The following is a 21,172-nucleotide window of genomic DNA, read 5'->3' as shown; positions in this document are numbered from 1 at the left end:
TGCGTGTGCTGTTACTGCGTTACTGCGTGGATGGGCTGTTACTGCGTGTTATTACGGCGATTGTTATTACATTACATTCTGTTATTCTCATTACATGACATCGAATTACATTGTTATTCTCATTACACTCTGAACAGAAGTTATTCTTTTGTTCAGGTGAACACATTCGTCTTATTCGACACGTTACTCTATTTTTAGATGTGTTTGTTTTTATTAGTTCGTACTCGTTATTTTTAGCTTCCGTTTCTGTTACTAGTATTTACTATTTATCCTGTTATTAATTATTCGTTGTTATTTTTTTACTCTTTTCCTATCGTTGTTGTTTGTCATTTCTAAACTCTCCTTTTTTATATTTATTAATGTTTGTGAATGTCGACTTCTTCAAAATATCTATTCCATTCCGTGAGGTGGATAGATCCTCGATCCTGTGGATAGCCTATCCAAGAAAGGATTTGCCTATTTGTTCTTTGATTACTTGTTATTTGAATATTTGTTCTGTGTTTATTGTTTTCTGTTAATATCAATTATCTCGAAACGTCTATTCCAGTTCTAAGCTTTTGAACATCAAATAAAATATACCTTTTGTGTTTTGAATCTTGTTTTTCTGAATTTTTGTTTATATGAGCAATTACCCTTTGTGACAATCATACTTGAGGTTTCAAGGGCTACTATCAAAACCTATTTGTGTTAGAATATCCTGTATGGATATGTTTTATTTGTTATTTGTTGTTTGAATCTTTGTTATTTCTTTTTTTATCGATGACAATGGTTATCGATGACAATTGTTATCAATGACAATGGTTATCGATGGCAATGGTGGCTGTGTGTCTGGGTGGGCGTTTGCTAACTGATGGTTTATCAGAGGATGTATGTATAACGTATGTTTAAGCTTCCAGTGTTACAAAACAGTTAGATCTCCTTTGTGTTTTTATATTTTGTTGATTTAGATGAAGTATCCACTAAGAGGTGTTAAAATATTTGGTAATGGTTGTTCCCAAATATATTTGTGAAATTTTTGAAATTTGAATATCGGAATTTATAACTTGTCCGAAAATTATGATGATATATCTCGGGGTATAATCTAATGTGTTATAGTTGGTTAGTGGTTAGGTGATTAATAGCACCTTTTAGTACTATTTGTTTTTAATTCACTTCATGTGTATTTATGTTTGGAGTATGTTCTTAGAATATTAATTTAGATATATTTATCGTTTCTTTTCTAGTATTTTTGGTTCTGCACACAAGGTTCGGGTTAGGTATGTGTGCCCGTTAAAATAGTGAATGTAGATGGGAATATACATAGGCGTGTACGTAGAGATGGATTTATTGTTGTAATATGAAAGATTTTCGGATGGTTCATAGGTGATATTTCGAATACTCTATGAGGATGATTTTCAAAAATCGATTATATTAGGTAGTACTATATCATTAAACGGTTACTGCATCTGTTTAGCAGTTTTACTAATGATACCTGTATATACGAATTATCATGAAATGACTTTTGGTATAGTTAGCCAAATGAAATGAATATTTTATAATGTTAGAAATTTTCGAGTATATGTGTAATATGATATGTGTTAGTGATGATAGTATTAGAGTGAGATTATAAAAGTTGAGACTTCAATCCATAGTGGGTTACTTTTTCGGTACGTATGTGTGAATTCGTTAATGTTGGTTGTTACAAATACACTGAATAGCGTTGTATTAATATGGGTTATTTATGTAGCACGGGTTATTAGTTTTTAGTGTTAAATTGATTATTATTATTATTATTATTATTATTATTAATAATAATATTATGTATTATTGTTCTTTTCGTTAGTGTATTAATAGTATTTTCTCCTCACGAAGATTGTAACTATGAGTCTGTTGAATGTCATCTTGTGCTATATGTTTCTTGTGTGATGTTTGTATAGTAGGTTGTTTTAATATTGGAATTTCGTTCGTTAGTAATTAGTTTTGTAATTCTAGTTTAATATGTTTTTCTTTCGGATAAAACGGTACTATATGATTTCTGTATATTGTTACATATTCTTTATTGTTATTTTTTAATATGTATGTTGTTTCTGTAGGTTTATCTATGATAAGATATGGTCCTGTTTTTAGTGGTAGTAATTTATTAGATACGCCGTCAATTTGTTGATGATTTGTTACTAATACAAAAGTATTTTTCTCAAGTGGTTTTGCTGTGCGAAATCGTAGATTCATCTCATCTGTTAACTTTTTGCGGTTTTGAAGTATTTTTGTAATTGTACGATATGTATCATTATAGTGTTTTTCTTTATCAAGGAACCATTTAGCAAATGTTCCTTTTTGCAACTTTGCTATCTTTGCATGGCTGAATTGTTTTTCCATATGAGTATGTGCTGGTTGTGTGTTACATGCACTTTTTTCCGTTGGGTTGCAATTTCCCATTTCGTCTGTTGTTGTTCCAAGTTTTATTTTTGTTGGTTTTCTTGGTTTTTGGTTGAAAACGACTTCGTATGGTGACATACCTAATCGTGTTTGGTATTGAGTATTGTATGCATATGGAAAGAACTTTGCTTTCCTTGACCAATTGTGATATTTCTCGTCTAATAATGTTCTGATAAAGTGTCCGATTATTCTGTTTGTCCCTTCTACTAATCCGTTTGTCCAAGGTGCATATGTTGTACTTGGTTTAAACTTGATTTCAAAGTAGTTACATAAATGTGTTAATTGTGTATTAAAGTATTCTGATCCGTTATCGGAACGAATTTCTTCTGGTAGTCCAAATTTCATAAACCAATGTTCAAATAATGCTGTGAATGCATAATGTGCATTATTTTTGGTTGCACACATAATTGTTACATAGTGTGAAAATGCATCTACTATTACAAAGATAAAATTATTCCCTTCGGATGATGGGTGGATGGGTCCTTTTGTATCTATCATTATCATTTCATTAAATTATGATTTTGTCGGTGCTAATTGTTCTTTTTTACTTGTTGTTTTTGTGTTTGCAAATACTTTGTTTGTTTGGCATTGTATACAATCTGCTGTTAGGATTTTTATCCAGGTTGTTAGATTTGGAAAATAGTATTTCTCCATTATGTTTCTTTTTGTTTTTTCAAGTCCTGTATGGCCAACTGTGTCTGTGCAATGATTTTCGTAGAAAACACATAGTAGTAATGTTAATGGTAAGCATATTCTTTGGATTGTGCTTTTGTGAATTCTAATAATAATTTTAATTATTCCAGTTTTTTCGTCAATTACTATTGATTTAAACTTTCTATAATATGCAAAGAGTCCTTTGTTTCCGCGTATGTCCATTGTTACTGAATGTGGTTTATTGTTATGTTTTTTCCAAATTTTTACTTTGTGAAGTACTGGGTCTATGATTTGTGTTTCTCTAATGAGATCTTCTGTGATTTTCGTTTTTTCATCATAGAAAACGTCTGTTACTTTTGCGTTATCGTAGTTATTTTCTTGTTTAACATTGTTAATTAGTCTAAGATAGTCATCGTCATGGTGACCAGTGTATGGTCCTTTTTGGTTTTTCTCTATAATCAAATCGTCTTTTTCTACAATTGGTGATTGCCAATTTTTTGTTTTTGGTTTGTATTTCGGTATTAAATTTGTTTTTGTCTCTGTGTTATACTTCTCGTATGAGATTGGGTGATATTCGTTCTTATCAATGTTGATTTCGAAATAGTTATTATGTATGCTGGCTAAAACTGGATAGTGTGTTTTTTCTTTATTGTCTTCATCTGTGTTATTACATATGCTGTATTTGCATTCTAGGCTATTTGTAAATGGTGTTTTTGCAAAAAAGAATTTTATGTTTTCCGGTATTTCTACTGTAATGTCTTGTGTTTTAGTAAAATGTTCTTCATCTATTGTTCTGCTAAGAAGATCGGGTAGGGCTAGGTTTTTCTCTTCTGTCCAAATAATGTGTAAATTTGGAAATTTCATTAGTATAAGTTGAAATCTGTAAACTCTGTGATTCGGTTTTTTCTTTTGTGTAAATAGATAGATTATTGGTTTGTGGTCTGTAAATAGAATAATTGGATGATTTGAACCTGTTAGTAGGAATTCATATTCCGTTAGGGCGAATATGATCGCTGAGCATTCTCTATTTAATGTAGATAGTCGCATTTCAATTGGTGTGAATAGTCTAGAGTTTGCTGATATTAATCTGATCTTCTTTTCAGTTGGATGCTGTTGTAATAATGCTGCTTCAATGCCTGTGTTGGATGCGTCTGTTATGATGTAAAATGGTTTTTTAGTGTCTGGCATCGTTAATTCGAGTTTATGTGTTATTGTTCTTTTCATTTGTTCAAAAATTGTTTGATGTTCTTTTGTCCATTTAAAATCGTTCTCTTTGTGTAAGAGATTATATAATGGTTGAGGTATTGGTTGCATACCATATACGTATTTCGCTAGGAAATTTATTGTTCCCAGGTATCGCTGTAAAGCTTTCATACTCGTCGGTGGTTCCAGTTTTTGGAATCCGTCAATCCGTGATGTAAGTGGTTTCATTTTTTATCTTCAATTATATGTCCTAAGAATTTTACTTTCTTTAACATAAAATATGTTTTGTCGGGTGCTGCTTTGAATTTTTTTTAAGTAGTATTTTGTGATACTCTATCAATGTTTCGAACATTTGTTCATTTGAATTTGTTTGGATAAATATGTCATCTACGTATGTAATGACTGTTCCTTTTCTAATTAAGGTATATAAAAAATGCGTTAGTATTGATGCAAATGCTGCTGGTCCGATTGATATTCCGTAGAATAAGCGTTTAAAACAATATTGTTCATTTCCGATTGTAAAATGTGTATATCGCATTGATTCTTCGTCGAGTGGTATTTGGTTATATGCGCTATTTAGATCTGCTGTTGTGAATATTGTTCCGTTAATCCTTGTTAGGGCTACATCAACTGGTTCGATTGGCCAGTTACATTTGGATTCATCTATCATGCTGTTCAAGTATCTTGCATCTAGCACGATTTTTAGAGATTCGCCTTTTCGCAGTATTATTACTGGATTTGTAAATGTGTTCCCTGTTGACAGTTGTTCTTTGTTAACGGGTGCAATGATGTCGTATTTTTTTCATATGTCTAATAGTTTTTGTATTCTTTCTCGAGGGTGTATCGGTACTTTGCTTATTCGTTGTTTTTTGAAAATTGCATCTTTTTTCATCGGTAGGTTCAATTTTACTTTTGTTTTCCCGACGTCAAATTTTGTTGTTGCATATACTTGTTTGTATTGTAATATGATTTTTACTACTTTTTCGAATTTTTTCTTGTGTTAAGTGTGAATGCTGAAAATCAAACATTTTTATAAATTCTTTTTCTTGTTCTGAATATTTGTTAATATTAAATTTGCATTTAAAGTTTGGTTTTCTTTCAAATGTTGCTACTTGTTCGATTGTTTCGTTTTCTTGTATGTTTAGTATTTCATTAATATCGTATTCGCTTTCGTATGTCAGATGATACAATGCTGTGAATAAGTCAATTGAATTTGTTTGATATAATTCGTTATCTTGTTTTTTAAATGTAATATTTCTATTCATGAAACCAATTAACCCTGTATTTATGGTTATTCTATGTCTATTTTTGTTATTTAGTAAAATGTGTATGAAGTACTCTTCATCTGCTGTGAAGTCTTTTATATCTGTAAAAGATATAGTGATATTTGTTTATCGGTTCAAAATAGAAATGTGATTTATGAATTGTTTTTTCATTTGATTTTTTCATTTGTTTAAATATAGGTATTGGAAATGTTATGCTTTTATTTTGGTTCTGTTCGATATAAATTGTTTCTCTGTTAAATATTGGGTATAATCGAGAGTAATACGGGTAACCTTTTGTACTGTTCATATAGAATATAATATCGTTTTCTAGGATTGTATTTGTATTTAAGGTTAGTCTATTGGTGTTTACGTTTATCGTTTCAATATATTCTTTGTAGAAAGGGGTGCCTAGGATGTTATGATTGCATTGGGTTACATAAAAATGAATGTAAAAATTATTTTGGGGTTTGTTTCTGTTATTCGAGATTCTATCTGGTGTTAGAGGTAATTTGACTGTTCCGCATGTTTCTATTGTAGTGTTGTTCGCTGCAGTTAATGTTTTGTTTGCTTTTTCCAATTGTATTTCTGGGTTATTATATTTTATCTCATTCCAAGTATCTTCATTGAGTAGATTTAATGTTGCTCCTGAATCCAGTAGAAAACCAATTTCTAAAATTGATTTTTGTTTAGTGAAATCTTGTTCAAATTTATTACATTGATACATCGGTAATATCCATGTAGGGTTACTTTCTAATGTGTTTATTAATGTATTGCATGTATCTTCGTTTGCGTTATAGAATTTATCTAATATCTCTTGGTCTTCGTCTGATGACTCTGATGTGTATTCGTATTCGTCAATTCCTGGTGGATCATTGTTTTGTTTTTCTGACTTAATGTTATTTATTCTGTTTTTGTTATTAATACTGTTATATTTATTTCCTTCATTTCGTCGTTCTGTAGAGTAATTTCTTTGATTTTGTTCTCTTTGTGATGAATTTCTCCTGTCGTCTCTGTTATTGTTGTTTGAGTAATTTTTATTGTTACTACTTGAACGTTGTCTATATCTGTCGTTTCTGTTTGAATCTTTGTCTGTTATTGTTATTGTAATTATTATTTCTGTTATATGGTGATTGTTGTCTTGAGTTGTTTCTGTCTGTATATCTTGAACTTGATCTACTATTGTATCTGTTATGATTGTTATTTCTATTGTAGCTGTTTCCTCTGCTTCTACTGTAATTGTTTCTATTATAACTTGTATTTCTGTTATTGTAATTATGTGATTTTCGATATCCTTGATAATTCCTATTATCTCTAGGATTTACGTTGTTATTATAATTGTTTCGTGATTGTGATCTGTATGGGGTTCGACTTCGTGAATTATTATATATCGGTGATGTTGGTGGTAATTGTCTTCCGTTAATGTTATTTGAATCAATTTTTCTGTTTGGTAAGTTTTGATTATTTTTCATGTGACCATAGAATGATCTTTCTTTTGGTCGTGCTATGCTTTCTCGACGTGGTCTTTTGAAGCATCTACCTTTAGTATGTCCGTGTGAGCTGCAATAGCAACAAAACAATGCCAATTTTGGTCTACCTTTAAAGTTCTTTTTGTCATATGTATTATTAATTCCGTTAAGGACGTTACATATTGTTCCTTCAAATTGTTCTAGATCGTTTTGGTTAAGTTCGTTGATATTGTTACAGGCTATATTCATTTGTTTTAGATCGTCATTGATATTACTTGTACTCTGATTAACTTCATAAAGTCGTTTGTGATTATTTGTTATAGTTCTTGTTAGATCCATTTGGTCTATTTTTTCTACCAATGTTTTGAATGGCATTTCCGGTTCTCTTGGCGTTTGTTTATGATTCGCATGTTTTTTTTATGCTGCTGTTTTTAGTTCGTTATCTAAACATCTAATAAATGTTTGGTTCATTACGCTATTTCTGTAATCTTCTGTGTATAGTGAATATGCAGTTTTTACGAGAGTTTCTATTCTCAGTGCTAATGATCTTAGTGATCGTTTGTATGTTTTTGTAGTTGTTGTAATATTATTTTTGCTTGTTGTTTTGACTTTTCAGAGTCAAACATATCTGAAAATTCTTTGCAAAATATTTCCTAATCTAATTTTGTTTCACTTGGAAATGTTGAATACAATTTTTGTGCAGGTCCTTGTAGGGTATGTAGTATTAAAGCTGCTCTTTTTACTTTCCATTGGTGATGTCCAGGTTTGTTTACTGGTTCTATACCACTGCTAAAGATCATAGCTGCAACTATACTGTTTAAGTATTCTTCAACAGTATATGCTGGGTCTGTACCATCGAAAGGTCTTATTGTTGTGGGTACTGAACCACTGCTGATGCTTTGTTCTATTTGAGGTTCTTCGTTTATACTCATTGATGTCAATTGTTTATAAAAGGGTAGAGGAGGTTCTACTACGGTTGTTTCTCTTTCTTCTGCTGTGATAGAATTGGTTCTTCTATTCCGATTTTCTTGTTGTCGATTGTATTGTCTATTTTTAATTTGTATATTTTCGTTCGTAGTATTGTCTATATTCCTGTTAGTGAATAATTGTTCATTTTCTGTTCTGAGGTTTGTTTGTCTATTTATGTTATCCAGTGTTTTATCTAATCTGTTGAATACCATTTCTAGTGCTTCTTCTTGTCTTTTTTCCATTCTTTTATTCATCTGTTGATATTTCATTTCCAGATCATCTATTAGTTTATTTGTGTGATTTGTTACTGTAGTTGTTATTTCATTTTTTAGTTCTATGTAATTATTTGTTTGTTGTATCCAATATTGTTCGTGATATTCTTGGTTATCATTTAGAGAACTAATATAGGTATTGTTTCTATTATCTCTCATTGGATATTTCCGTCGAGCATTTTGGTTCACTGATGGTGGTAGTTGATTTTCAAATCTTATCTCTCTTTCTTCGGAATCTGAGATATCTATGTCTTCGTCTATGTTTTGTTGATTTCCAAATAAATTCGATGTTAATTGTTTATCAGGTTTGAGTGTTGATTTTTGTTTTGTTTGTAAGTTATTATTTGTTTGAATGTCTTTAGGTGTTGATGTCGATGTTAGGCTTCTTGATAAGTTAAATGAAGAAGATCCTGTTTGACATTGATCCGTGATTTTTACATGACTTTGTAATCCTTCGATGAAATTTATGCTATCAGAGCATATTTTTAATGTGCTTTCAAAATGTTCTGAGTAGTGTTTGCTATTCCAAATGTTTTGGAGTTCATCACATAAATGACTAATTTCCTCCGGAAATGTTTCTCCGAATTGAGCTCGTTTTTCATTAATGTGTTCAAAGTTATCTAACCAAAATAGGAATGTAAATTCAGATACTATTTTTATGATATCTAATGTTCGTGTTCTCAAATCTGGTTTTAATTCGATTATTTTTGTTAGCCAATTGTTATAATTTTTTATGTCTAATCTTAATTTATCGTTTACTGACTGTATTTGTTGACGATGTTCGTTTAAGTATCCGGCTGTATTCCTTAGTGTTTCTTACGTAGTGGATGTTACAGCTGTCACTTTTGTTTTATCTTGTGATTCCTCATGTCTTTTCAAGAATATCTTAAAAATATCCGATAGTGATGTTTCATTTTGGAAATTAAAAAATATCTTTTTATTTCCTTTTTCATCTATTAGTGTGAATGTGTAATGTTTGTTATATTGGTCTCTATCCAGTAGTATTACTGGTAGATAATGTACTAGATGGTTTCTATGTATGTTAATCTGTTGTATATGTTTTGTTTCCTTAAAGAGGTTGTTTTTCAAGTTTCGTATTATTCTGTATATAATATCACGATTTTCTTGTGGACAATCGTTAGCAATTGTAAATGGTATTAGGAAATTGATAGTACTTGTTTGTTCATTATAGTTGTAGGCCATTTTAATGTTCTTTTTTCTTTATATGCGTTATGTTTACCAACAATACTTTTGTTATTTATTCGATGTTTTTTTGTTTGTTTACCCAATTTAGTTCAGCACTGGTCGCACAACAAAATATCTCCAAACGCGGCAACTCGAATCACAAGATTACATGAACAGACAGGATTTTCGGACAAACTTTGTAAACAAATTATATAAACGAAACTAAGACGTGTTCTGAGCTTAACTTTATTAGGATACTTCTGGAACTGTCTTATGGTTGTCTCAAGAATAAGGTGTACTCTTAAGGCTTAACTGACTAACTAAAGTTCTATATCTCTAGTCTGTTACTCTTCTATCTGAGCTTCAGTAGACAGTGCACGGGCCCCAATGCTAAAGTCTAACGCATATCTCAATACAAAACAAGAGCGGAGTAGAGAGAGAGAAATATACTTTATTAGTATATCAGGTGGTGAACTGTACTGACTAAATAACTTTCTCTTCTGAGAAGAGGGGTAAATGGGTAAACATCTAAAGGATAAAAAGGAAAGATATTATTCCCTTTTATATCCAATCAGGGAAGAGTATTTTCACTCTTTATCTATTTAAATAATAAAGTCTTTCAAATAGTCCTTTCTGGAAGTCATATTTGACTCCAAAACGTGAAATATGAAGATTTGATCTTCAAACAGGAAATTGACCATGGAAATGTGAAATTATTGAAAACAAAATGAACTAATTCAAAATAACTTAAAATTAAACAGATTTGGTGTAAGCAAATCAATAGCCCCCCTTAAATACAATGTCATACTATACCACATTTCCCCCTCAGCGAAAATAAACCTCGAAGTGGTTTATCAGAAAATTAATAACATATTTACTGATTACTATAAATAATCCTTCAATGTTTTTGCGAGTTTTAATCTGAATCACTTTCATATAGTCTCTCAGCTTCGCCGACTGTCTTGGACATTTCTCGTCCCTGTCTTGGACGTTTCTCGGCGGAGCGAATTTGAGAATAAATAGAGGTAACTAAACTTGAATTACGGATTGAGCAGATTGAGGAAATCAACATTAACTAAATTTGATCAACAATTTGATCACAACAAAATATCTCCAAACGCGGCAACTCAAATCACAAGATTACATGAACAGACAGGATTTTCGGACAAACTTTGTAAACAAATTATATAAACGAGACGTGAAATATGATGATTTGATCTTCAAACAGGAAATTGACCATGGAAATGTGAACTAATTGAAAACAAAAGGAACTAATTTAAAATAACTTAAAATTAAACAGATTTGGTGTAAGCAAATCAATAGCCCCTTTTTAATACAATGTCATACTATACCACATTTCCCCCTCAGCGAAAATAAACCTCGAAGTGGTTTATCAGAAAATTAATAACATATTTACTGATTACTATAAATAATCCTGTCGTACAGATTTACAAACTGTAGATTTGAATTGTTTCGTAGTGCCAATTAGTGTTCTTTACTTCGGCCAATTTAAGAGTGAATTGGCGGAGCGATTTAAGGCTTTATTTTGTTGTTTGAATATTGACTATTTGAGTTACAAGTTTTAGGCTGATTTGGCGGAGCGAAATCGCGTTTAATTATTTGTAGTGTATTTCGCTTAGCGAAGGATACCAAACTTTTGATACGTCTGAATTTAGACTTTGGCGAATCGAAATCTAGTTAAGAGAGAGAGTCAACTATTTTGAATTATGAAATTGAGAAGAATGAAATTAGACAAATTAACAGAAACTGCTTAAAAAATTGTTCATACGTTAACAATACTAAATGCGGCAACTTATCATCATCAGACAACGTGATCAGACAAAAGATCATACGCAGGATGTAAACAAAATTTACAAGAATGAAATCTTAAAGTTTGATCTTCAAAATTAAGTTAAATGAATGAACAAAATTAAATGTAGATAAATGAACTAAATTAAGTTAAACAGAAAATGAACCAAATTGGCAACACCAAATAATAAACTTAAACTAAAAATGTACTATTATACCACATTTCCCCCTTGGCGAAAATAAATAACATGTTATTTATCAGAAAATTAATAGTCAATATGTACTTGTTAAAATAATTAATACTGTAATGTTTTAATCAGAGTTTTGAATGCCCAGTTTTACTCATTAATCGCTTTCACTTTCATAATATCTTTCTGCTTCGCCAACTGTCATAGACAACTCTGGTTCCTCGTAATTGGGAGAGACGTAGAATTGAGTTGGATAGGAGGTTGTTGGAGAGCTTGGGCCGACTGTGAAGTTTAACTCTTCTTGATTGGACTGTGCTGCAGCAGTTTGTATTGCCGAGATTATAGACTTGTTTTCGATTTGTTGTTTTTTAAGGTTTTGCCGTCTTTTCTGTTTTCCAATTGCTGCAGTACTTGGTGTTGGGGGGCATGATTGAATTGGAGTCACAGATTCGTCCGATTCTGTGGTCGATATGGCAGAGCGTTTTCTCTTTGAGGGAAGTAGCGCGGCGGATGCTTTCGAAGCTGCTTTTCTGTTTGGTCTGCTTGGTGGCTCCGCGATAACGATACTTGAAGTCGGTAATTCCATTGGCACCGCGAGATCGTTATTTGACGCTGTGGTTTGATTTGGCGGCGCCGTTGTCTGTTGTTTCTTTGGCTTAGTCGGCATTCTTACTCGGAGGGCGCGTGTAACATTGGAGTGAATAGACGACACTGTGCTGACGTCATCTGCTACTCTTCTGTGTTTCATTTTCTTTCCACCTTCTAATTTTTTCCTTGATTCCTTTGCATGGTGGTGTATGAGTTCCTCCGTTGTTTTTCCCGTGGGGAGTTTTGGGCGTCTGTTTGCGTAAATTTGCAGATCTGTGTTTCGTTCCGCCTTTGTGCCGAACTTTGCGAGATCGGAATTCCTAATTAAGAGAGAGAGTCAACTATTTTGAATTATGAAATTGAGAAGAATGAAATTAGACAAATTAACAGAAACTGCTTAAAAAATTGTTCATACGTTAACAATACTAAATGCGGCAACTTATCATCATCAGACAACGTGATCAGACAAAAGATCATATGCAGGATGTAAACAAAATTTACAAGTATGAAATCTTAAAATTTGATCTTCAAAATTAAGTTGAATGAACAAAATTAAATGTAGATAAATGAACTAAATTAAGTTAAACAGAAAATGAACCAAATTAGCAACACCAAATAATAAACTTAAACTAAAAATGTACTATTATACCACAAATCCTTCAATGTTTTTGCAAGTTTTAATCTGAATCACTTTCATATAGTCTCTCAGCTTCGCCGACTGTCTTGGACGTTTCTCGTCCCTCGTAGTTTGGTGAGATATAATACTGAGTCGGAAACATCTGTACTGGGTAACACTGTCTTACTGTACAGTCGGTTTCCACATCTTGGCTCTGAGCTGCGGCTTTCTTGATTGAAGATACAATCGACTTATTTTTGATTTGAGTTTGTTTAATTAGCTGCCTTCTTTTGTTTCGTGAAGGTGCTTTAGACGAGGAAGATTTTGGAGGGCATGTTTGGACAGACGCTAATGATTCGTCTGATTCCGCGATTGACGGAGAAGATCTTTTTCTTTTTAATGGCTGTATTGCTGCAGATGCTTTGGTAGCGGCTTTCCTTTTTGGTCTTGAGGGTGGCTCCGCAATTACAGTTGATGTCAATGGGAGCTCCATTGGCGGCGCGAAATCACTTAGATTTTCTGAGGGTGGCTGTGGCGGTGCTGGTACTACTACGATTCGCAAGAAAATCACAGCCCCAAAATACAATTCAATGTCTTTGAATCCTTTACGTGGCTGATATACGAAAATGCAACTTCAATTAAAATTTTTGTTTTGTGGAATGAGGTGACGAATGAGGTTCATATACCATTTTCAAACACAAAATGTAGTTACGCAACACTTGGAAATAATGCTCCACAACCTTGAACAAGTAATTAGCCTAAAAACTAATTGCTTGAATTTGTTTGTAGTTGCTTGCAACCAATTTCAAATACTTATTTTCTTGTGAATATTGATAAGTGTAATTGCCAAAATGCTGTTTATCCACTTTTTCCGCAATTATACTGAACGGCGAAGTAATTTAGCACCCCATATTTTTTCAGGTAAAAATTCAATTTTTGAGGCAATTTTATCCCAACAAAAAATCAAATTTCGAAAACACTTTTAACACTATTGATCCCCTACACTTTTCCTCTCGTGTAACTATGAAATTTAGACAAAAACAACGTTCTTTTAACAGAAACCCCAATGTAAAGTTGATGAGCTCCATCTACGTTTCATACATTGGAAATGTTGTCACAAGATCACTAACTATTTGCATGTTTTCTCTCTCTAATGTTAAACGCAAATGTAAACTCAATCGCATTTGAACAAACTTGGAAATATATTACATCTTGCGACATTTTTTTCTATGAACCGTAGATGGAGTTTATCAAGTTTACATAGAGGTTTCTGGCAAGTGAACGTTGTTTTTATTTGAATTTTATAGGTGCACGAGAGGAATAGTGTATGGGATAAATGATGTAAAAAAAATTTTCGAAATTAGAAATTAAGTTGAGTAACATTGCCTCAACAATTGAATGTTACTTCGTGAAAATAGAGGGTGCTAACTTGCTTTCGCCGTTCAGTGTAGTATACATGGGGAAATTTAATCATCAATTGAGTTTTTATTTTGGTCCAATTGGTACTTTTATAGTTGTTTGGAAGAAAGTTGGAAGAAAGGTAATTTTGGCCTGAATTTAGTGACGACAGATTGTTCCAAGTTTTTACGCTAGCCCCAAAAACTCTGTGAAAAATTGAGTGCACATATCCAAACTTCAAGCTAATTGGAGCTAAATTAGCTTAGTGTAACTCGTTTCCAGACGTGCTTACAACTCTAATCTTAAAACCTGGGGCGTTAAAATGCCCGAAAAAATGCTTATGCTCGATTTTTCGGAAATTGGCGACACAATGTTGAAGAAAATAGGGCACTATAATATCCGACTCTGACTTCGATGGCTATTAACAAATACCTGAAAACTTTTCGTCGGTGTTTCACAGGACCAAAGTATTTGTCAAAAATTTGAATTGCACTCGCATTCTGATATTTCTCGGGTTCGAATAGTTTCCTCACTTGATTTCCTCGATTTGATCCCACGTCCAAGTATACATGATAGCACCCGTCAAGGTTAAGGGACTGGGGATCTGCTTCGGTTTTTTTGTCGTTGTATTTGGGGTCTACTTTTGTGCAAGTAGCCAGTAGCTGCTGGTTAGTAATGAGATATTGCTGCACAGAATAGAGCAATGTTAACATTAGTAACACCACAGTTATAATCATTGTATAAACTTTTCTTTCAGGAAATTGCATCATTGAAAATGTCAGCATATGATACAGAAAAAAGTGAATACAGGTTAAGATATAAAAATTGAGAACTAAAAAATGAATAATTAAAAGATCAGCTGCACTCAGTAAAAAAATCAGTTTAATACTCTTCTTCCTATTTTCTCAGGAATTGATATTGTTAGAGCATGCAAATTTTGTTATCAGTACCCGGTTTTTGAGCTGCAAATTTGACGTATCTGTCAATTCCAAGTAAAACGCAGCGCTAATTATCAGAAATTTCTATGTTGACTTCAGGAACTTCAGTCAATTTCATAATAAGAAAATGACTCAAGACATCATATGTTTTCAAGTTTGTTCAACTATGGCTAAGTTTGCTCTTGTGTTAACCATTAGAGAGAGAGAGAGAGAGAGAGAGAGAGAGAGAGAGAGAGAGAGAGAGAGAGAGAGAGAGAAGATGTGAATAAATTGTGATCTTTTGACAATGTTCTTTTTACTGTCAAACTTGGATCTCATCAACTTTACAATGGGATTTTTATTAAGTGAACTTTGCATTTTATCTGATTTCCATAGATAGACAAGAGGACTAGTGTAGGGGACACATGGTGAAAAACTTTTCAAAATGTGAATTTAATTTGGAGTAACTTAATATTTGGAGTATTTTTTTTCGTAGTAATTATGAGTGCTAACATACTTTTCCCGTTAATAATCTAATAAGTAACGTCAAAGGTTATGTTTTCACCATTTTAGTTTGACGAAGCAAAACTCCCAAATTTCAATTGATTGTTACTCTTTATCACGCAATGGCAAGAAGCAACGGCCCCCGGCTTATCTTGCACGCCCCCAGGCTCGCGCCCTATTTTTCCTACAGCAAAGCGTTATATGACAACACAATTGATAACTGTAACAGTGGGCATAAAAAACTTGGAGTCGAAAACGGTATAGGCTAGCTATCAATTCAATGTCACTCTTTATCACTCAATGGCAAGAAGCAACGGCCCCCGACTTAGTGGACATAAATCTTGTACGTCCCCAGGCTTGCGCCCTATTTTTCCTACAGCAAAGTGCTATATGACAACTTAGCCGGCCAATTGCCAGAAAATAGTCGCCATAGAAGCTTGTGGCGTTACATCAATTGAAACAACTATAGAAATAAAATACACAGATCGACCACCAATCCTTTAATAGACCACTAGACTTTTTGGTTTAGCTTCGGACTGTCATTTTTATGAGACACATAAGCTCTATAAGGAGAAAGCCCTAATAGGGTTTTTCAAAATTAGGATCTTTTTCGTTTGTGCCCCCTCAGCTTAGTGGGCGCATATTATTTGCACCCCCTATACGCACGTGCAATATTTGGGGGGGGGGCACAAACGGAAAAGATCCTTAAATTAATATTCGAAATCACAAACTCAAGACTCTAATATTCAAGAATTAGGGCATATGTTTGCCAATACTTAGATGCACACTATTGACCTTTAATAAGTAAATTTTCATAAAATTTAAAGTTTCATAAGTGAGCTCAGAAGTCATTTTTTTGAGTGAGGTAAGTCATTGAAAAAGACAATTCCAAGAAGTCACGGTAAGACGAAACAAAAATCTGTTAGATGAAGTAAAAAAAATAAGAGCGCTATAATAGCCGCCTAGAATTGAGAACGCGGCTATTAAACACAATTGAAAACTGTAACAGTGGGCATAAAAAACTTGGAGCCGAAAACGGTATAGACCCCACATTTTTGCAATATTCCATTTTCAATTCTTGAACATTGCAAACCATGCTTAAGGGGGATTGACCAATTACACTGAACGGCAAAAGTTAGCACCCCCTGTTTACAGCTATTAAAAGTTCATTTTTGAGGCAATATTTCAATATTTCTCCAACTGAAAATCAAATTTCGAAAACAAATTTTACGCCACTGATTCCCTACGCTAGTCCTCTTACATACATATGAAACTCAGATGAAAGACATCGTTCACTTACCAGAAATCCAAATGTCAATTTGATGAGCTCCATTCATGTTTCACAGTCGAAAGAAAGTTGTTTCCAGATCAATTTTTTTCACATTTTTATCACTCTAATGCTTAACACAAGAGTATTTCATAGGCATGCAAGTGGACTACACACTAAATATAAAGTTCAGGTAAATTTAACTGGAAAAACACTAACTTACCTGAAGCTTTCAGGTAGTTTTGTTTTACCTGAACTTACCTTAACTTACCTCAACATTACCTGAAAATTACCTGAAACAACGGTTTACCGTAACTCCGTTAAGATAAATTTACCTTAACTTTATTTAGTGTGTAGAGTAGCTAATCAATGCCCGTACCTTCCATTCAGTCGGCATCAGAACTGAATCAGAACATTTTTCAGAATAATATTAAACTTCAATACTGACTCTCTGACTTTCTGTATTGATTCTGAAACCTCTCTGAATCAGAGCAAAATTCAGAATCTATGTCCTCTGAATTTCTCTGAATCAGAAGAAAATTCAGAGTGCATTTCTGAATTAGTTCTGAATCAGAAGAAAATTCAGAATGCTTTTCTGGATTAGCTCTGGATCAAAATAAAAATCAGAAACTTTCCACAACACTGCAGGAAAGTATAAAAAAAACTTCTCATCGGTTTTTTAACCGTTATTCAAAGGCTTTTTGAAAAATTTTCTGTGGAAACATACAAAAACTCATACATTCAGTACTTAGAACCGATTTAATCGCAGCTGTACGGCTGATTCGAGCTGTGATTCTGCAAATTTTTGGTCAAAACATTTTTCGAAAAAAAGTTGTCTATATTTAAAAAGTTGCAATTTTCTCTATAATCAGTTTTAAAATGGTTTTTTGGTACTGTGAAATATTGCGGTTTTCCTGCATTTTTGGTTTAGAACCATTTTTGTGGGCTATGTGAACTGTGAATCAGCAAAAGAATTGGCCAAAATACGTTTTTTTGAAAAAAAAGCTGTCATTATTTAAAGAAGTTGCATTTTCTTCTTAATCATTTTTAAAAATAGGTTTTATTGTATTGTGAAACGTTGCAGTTTTCCGGAATTTGTGGTTTAGAAACAGTTGTATGGACTGTTTGAATTGTGAATCGGCAAACGATTTGGTCAGAATATGATTATTTGAAAAAAAGTCGTCGTTATTTGAAGAAGTTGCATTTTGTCTATAATCATTTCTAAAAATAAGTTTTATTGTTATTGTATTATAATTCAGTTTTCTCTGGTTGTATGGGCTATTTCAGTCATTCTTTGAGCTATAGGATGTTTTTTTTAGTTTTGTGTTGTTTTGATGTTTAATTTCGTCTTGTTTTTGTTTTGGAAACCTTCACAAGCTTGGTTTTTTTTACCATGCTATACCAGTTTTCCTATTGTTCATTTCAGTAACTCCACCACTGCCGGTCCCCAGCCCGGAATAAAAAAGGAGGAGGGTTTAAATCACACAGAGCATGCTGGAAAAACTCAAAAAATCAGTTTTAACTTGACATGAGAAAATTTCCGACAACTATTATATAAATTTCTTCAATTTCTACAGGTATTGTATGAATTTGTATTTTTTAAGGACCTGAGAACAAAAACAATGGTAAAACCTGGCTTGGCTCACAAATATAGTTATGCGTTTACCCTAGTTCAGAGAAAAATCGGAGTCTGACTCACAGTCTGATTGACAGTCTGAATCAGAAAAAAAACAGAGTCTGATTCAGAGTCTGATTCAGAGTCTGAATCAGACTCTGAATCAGAGAATTTCAGAGCCAAATGTGACATGAACAGACTCTGAATCAGTACTGAATTGTTTCTGAAAAACTTCCTGATTATGTACTGAATTACTCTGAAAGATAGGTACGGGTGGCGTAAAAATTGATTCGAAATTTGTTTTTAAGTTAGTAATATTTCATCAAAAATTGAATTTTATTTCGTGAAACTAGGGTAGGCTAGCTTAATTTTGCCGTTCAGTATATTTTAAGCGTGTTTACACTCGTTGACAAAAGTAAACAATTGCAGTAACCTGCTTGCTTAGAAGCCTACTTTTGGTCAACATAACTGTGTTTGGTTCTTTGGTTTTAATCTCAATCCACGCAAAATCATCAGAAGCTTAAAGATCTAAAATTAGAAAAACTGGCCAGCCTAATCACAGCGAAAATCTAGATAGAAGTTGGCCAGTTTTCCGTTCGCAGCAATGTTAAGTCCGACGTGCAATCTGTTCAACTTGCTCATAAAGTTTTGAGTTCTAATTGCAACATCTTGATAAAAATTTTTGAAGCATGAGCAAGTTGAACAGATTTCACGTGGGATTCAACTTACTCTTGCTCATTGACTGGAGTGGATCAAATTTCACACGAACATGTGAAACTTTATCATGTCTCAATTTGAGCTAAAATTTCTGAAATTTTGGGCAAGACTCCCCTACAGATGATTACGCTAACTGGCAGTATTATATATGAATCGATGGTCTCCATTAGCATTGTCAAATTTCTGTAAACTGAAGCAATTAGAATTTTCTAGATCTTCAATTGATACAGAAGACGTTAACAATCCTAATTTTCGATCTACGCTGAACATCAAAAGTAGGCACCGTTGCACTTGAAGTTTAGATATAGGTAACCATGATAACGTGGGGAACACAGGTGAAAAAAATTAAGTTGTTATAATTAGGTATAATTATAAATTTAAAATTTCTTTTAAACTTCTTGAAACTTAGGTTGCTAACTTACTTTTGATGTTCAGTATAAATTTTTTCCTTGTAAAGTTATTTGAGCGATAACTTTTTGTCTTTCGGTTTACTATGTCTCACTTCTACGAATTTATCGAGATTTTCTGCTGTAAATGAGTGCAACTGAAAGAGAGAATGAAAGTTGGTAAAATGAGAATAATAGGGAAAAAGGAAGCCGTGAAAAACCCAATAATTTAATTTAATCACGCGTTTTGTGATCAATATCGTGATCAGAAGTCATCTTCAACTGATCATATTAAGTAATTTTTAAGCTGAGTATGAGTTGTTCATGATCGTACACTTGTCGTTTCACTTTTCACGCTTTGTTCATTTCGATTGAAAATGTTTCTCAGAAGTCAAGCTGTTGTCCTTTTTAATTTTTCAAAGTTCCAATATTCGACAAATATCAGAAATCAGGAAAAAAAACAGAAAAAAGAACTAATATTATCAGGTGTTTGAGCGCCATTCAGAAAAAAATTGAAAATGATTTTGTTGGTAAATTGTCGTGAATTGTTCAGATTTGTGGAAATAGTTTGTGAAATTAGGTTTGAAATCAAACAGCAAATCAACCAAAACAAACTCATCATACAGATCTTAAATATAGATTGGGATAAATCCTCTTTCGAGCAACAGGCTGCTTCGAACTGTGGATAAACGTCGAAATGACATGGGTTGTGAATAGCTGTACACGAAGGTGATTTTTTATATATTGTGAAATGAACGAAATCAACCGCTACTGAGAACACCTACGCAACGCTGCACGAAGTTCACCTTCTGCGATCGCTCACATAATTCAATGTTTTTCGCGGTTTTCTTGAACGTTAACTAAGCTATTAAAAGTGATGAAAATGAGCGTTCTGTACCTTTACACACTCGGTCCTTTTGAAAATTGTTTTGACGATAAAAAAAAGTTTGCAGGTCAAAACGATCCTGTTAAAATTGGACCTATCCAGCCGGAGTTCGCAGAGGAACCGCCCGCTGATCACACTGTTGCGTTCAAACGGCGATCACAAATGGCCTTGTTGCGTTCGAAAATAAAAGATCCTGGGACGTTATAAGCAATAAGGAGCAATAAAATTAAACGCATAATTTTTGTGAGGAATGTTTTGAAGGCGCTGAAATTCTCATTTTTTTTCGGAAATGCTGAAGGTATGAAAGAATTAAACTGAAAACTTGTAGTTTCTAAATTGTTGTAAGGAATGTCTTAAAAGTTGTGCTGCACTTTTGTAAGAAATATGCTGCGATTATGCAAGGAATGTGATCAAAGTGGTGAAATCCAGTTTTTAGAAGTGCTGAAATGATGTTAGAAAAGTTCTAAAAAAAGTGCTGAATTTTTTAATAAATGAGTCAACAATTACTAAAAATATTTTTATTCAGCTCATTCAGCGCCTGAAACTAATTTTTCAACACATCAGGCTTATTTCTACATTTTTACAGATTCAGTGCATTTCTTGCAAAAAATTTTTGCCCACAATATTTTCCCATTGAAATCTCAACCCGGGATTTGAAGAGCTCCAAAGCACGAAGGAAACTGACCGGGGCTGAAACACAGCCAACTAAGTCAAATTATCCTGGCAGATGTTTCTTTGATTTCATTCAAGGATCCTTTATGCTTTCATACTGTCCATTCATAATTTCCAAGTATGATCACAGCATAGAATCACAGAAATCGTATATGAACCTTTTATGGTTATCACGAAATA

General features: G+C 33.0%; 1 protein-coding gene across 5 annotated transcripts in view; it reads right to left on the bottom strand.

The window, feature by feature from the left end:
* Nucleotides 1-19,605, bottom strand: part of LOC142348551 (uncharacterized) — a 48,521-nt gene extending 28,916 nt beyond the window's left edge. The window contains exons 1-2 of one of the 5 annotated variants that reach the window (XM_075399934.1): nt 19,594-19,605; nt 14,461-14,860 (exon numbers count right to left, since the gene is read on the bottom strand). In XM_075399934.1, the coding sequence (XP_075256049.1) occupies nt 14,461-14,813 (353 nt within the window). In that variant the 5' untranslated portion in view covers nt 14,814-14,860; nt 19,594-19,605. Of the gene's footprint in view, nt 1-14,460; nt 15,094-18,602; nt 18,664-19,593 lie in introns of those variants that run through there. The other 4 variants (XM_075399935.1, XM_075399936.1, XR_012760750.1 and 1 more) reach the window with 4 other exon arrangements.
* Nucleotides 19,606-21,172: the final 1,567 nt, after the last annotated feature.

The sequence above is a fragment of the Convolutriloba macropyga genome, chromosome 10 (genome assembly GCF_964194025.1).
Source record: "Convolutriloba macropyga chromosome 10, txConMacr16.3, whole genome shotgun sequence".
NCBI lineage: Eukaryota > Metazoa > Xenacoelomorpha > Acoela > Convolutidae > Convolutriloba > Convolutriloba macropyga.
Note: the sequence above shows the minus strand (reverse complement) of the source record. Positions and strands in the feature narration are given on the sequence as shown.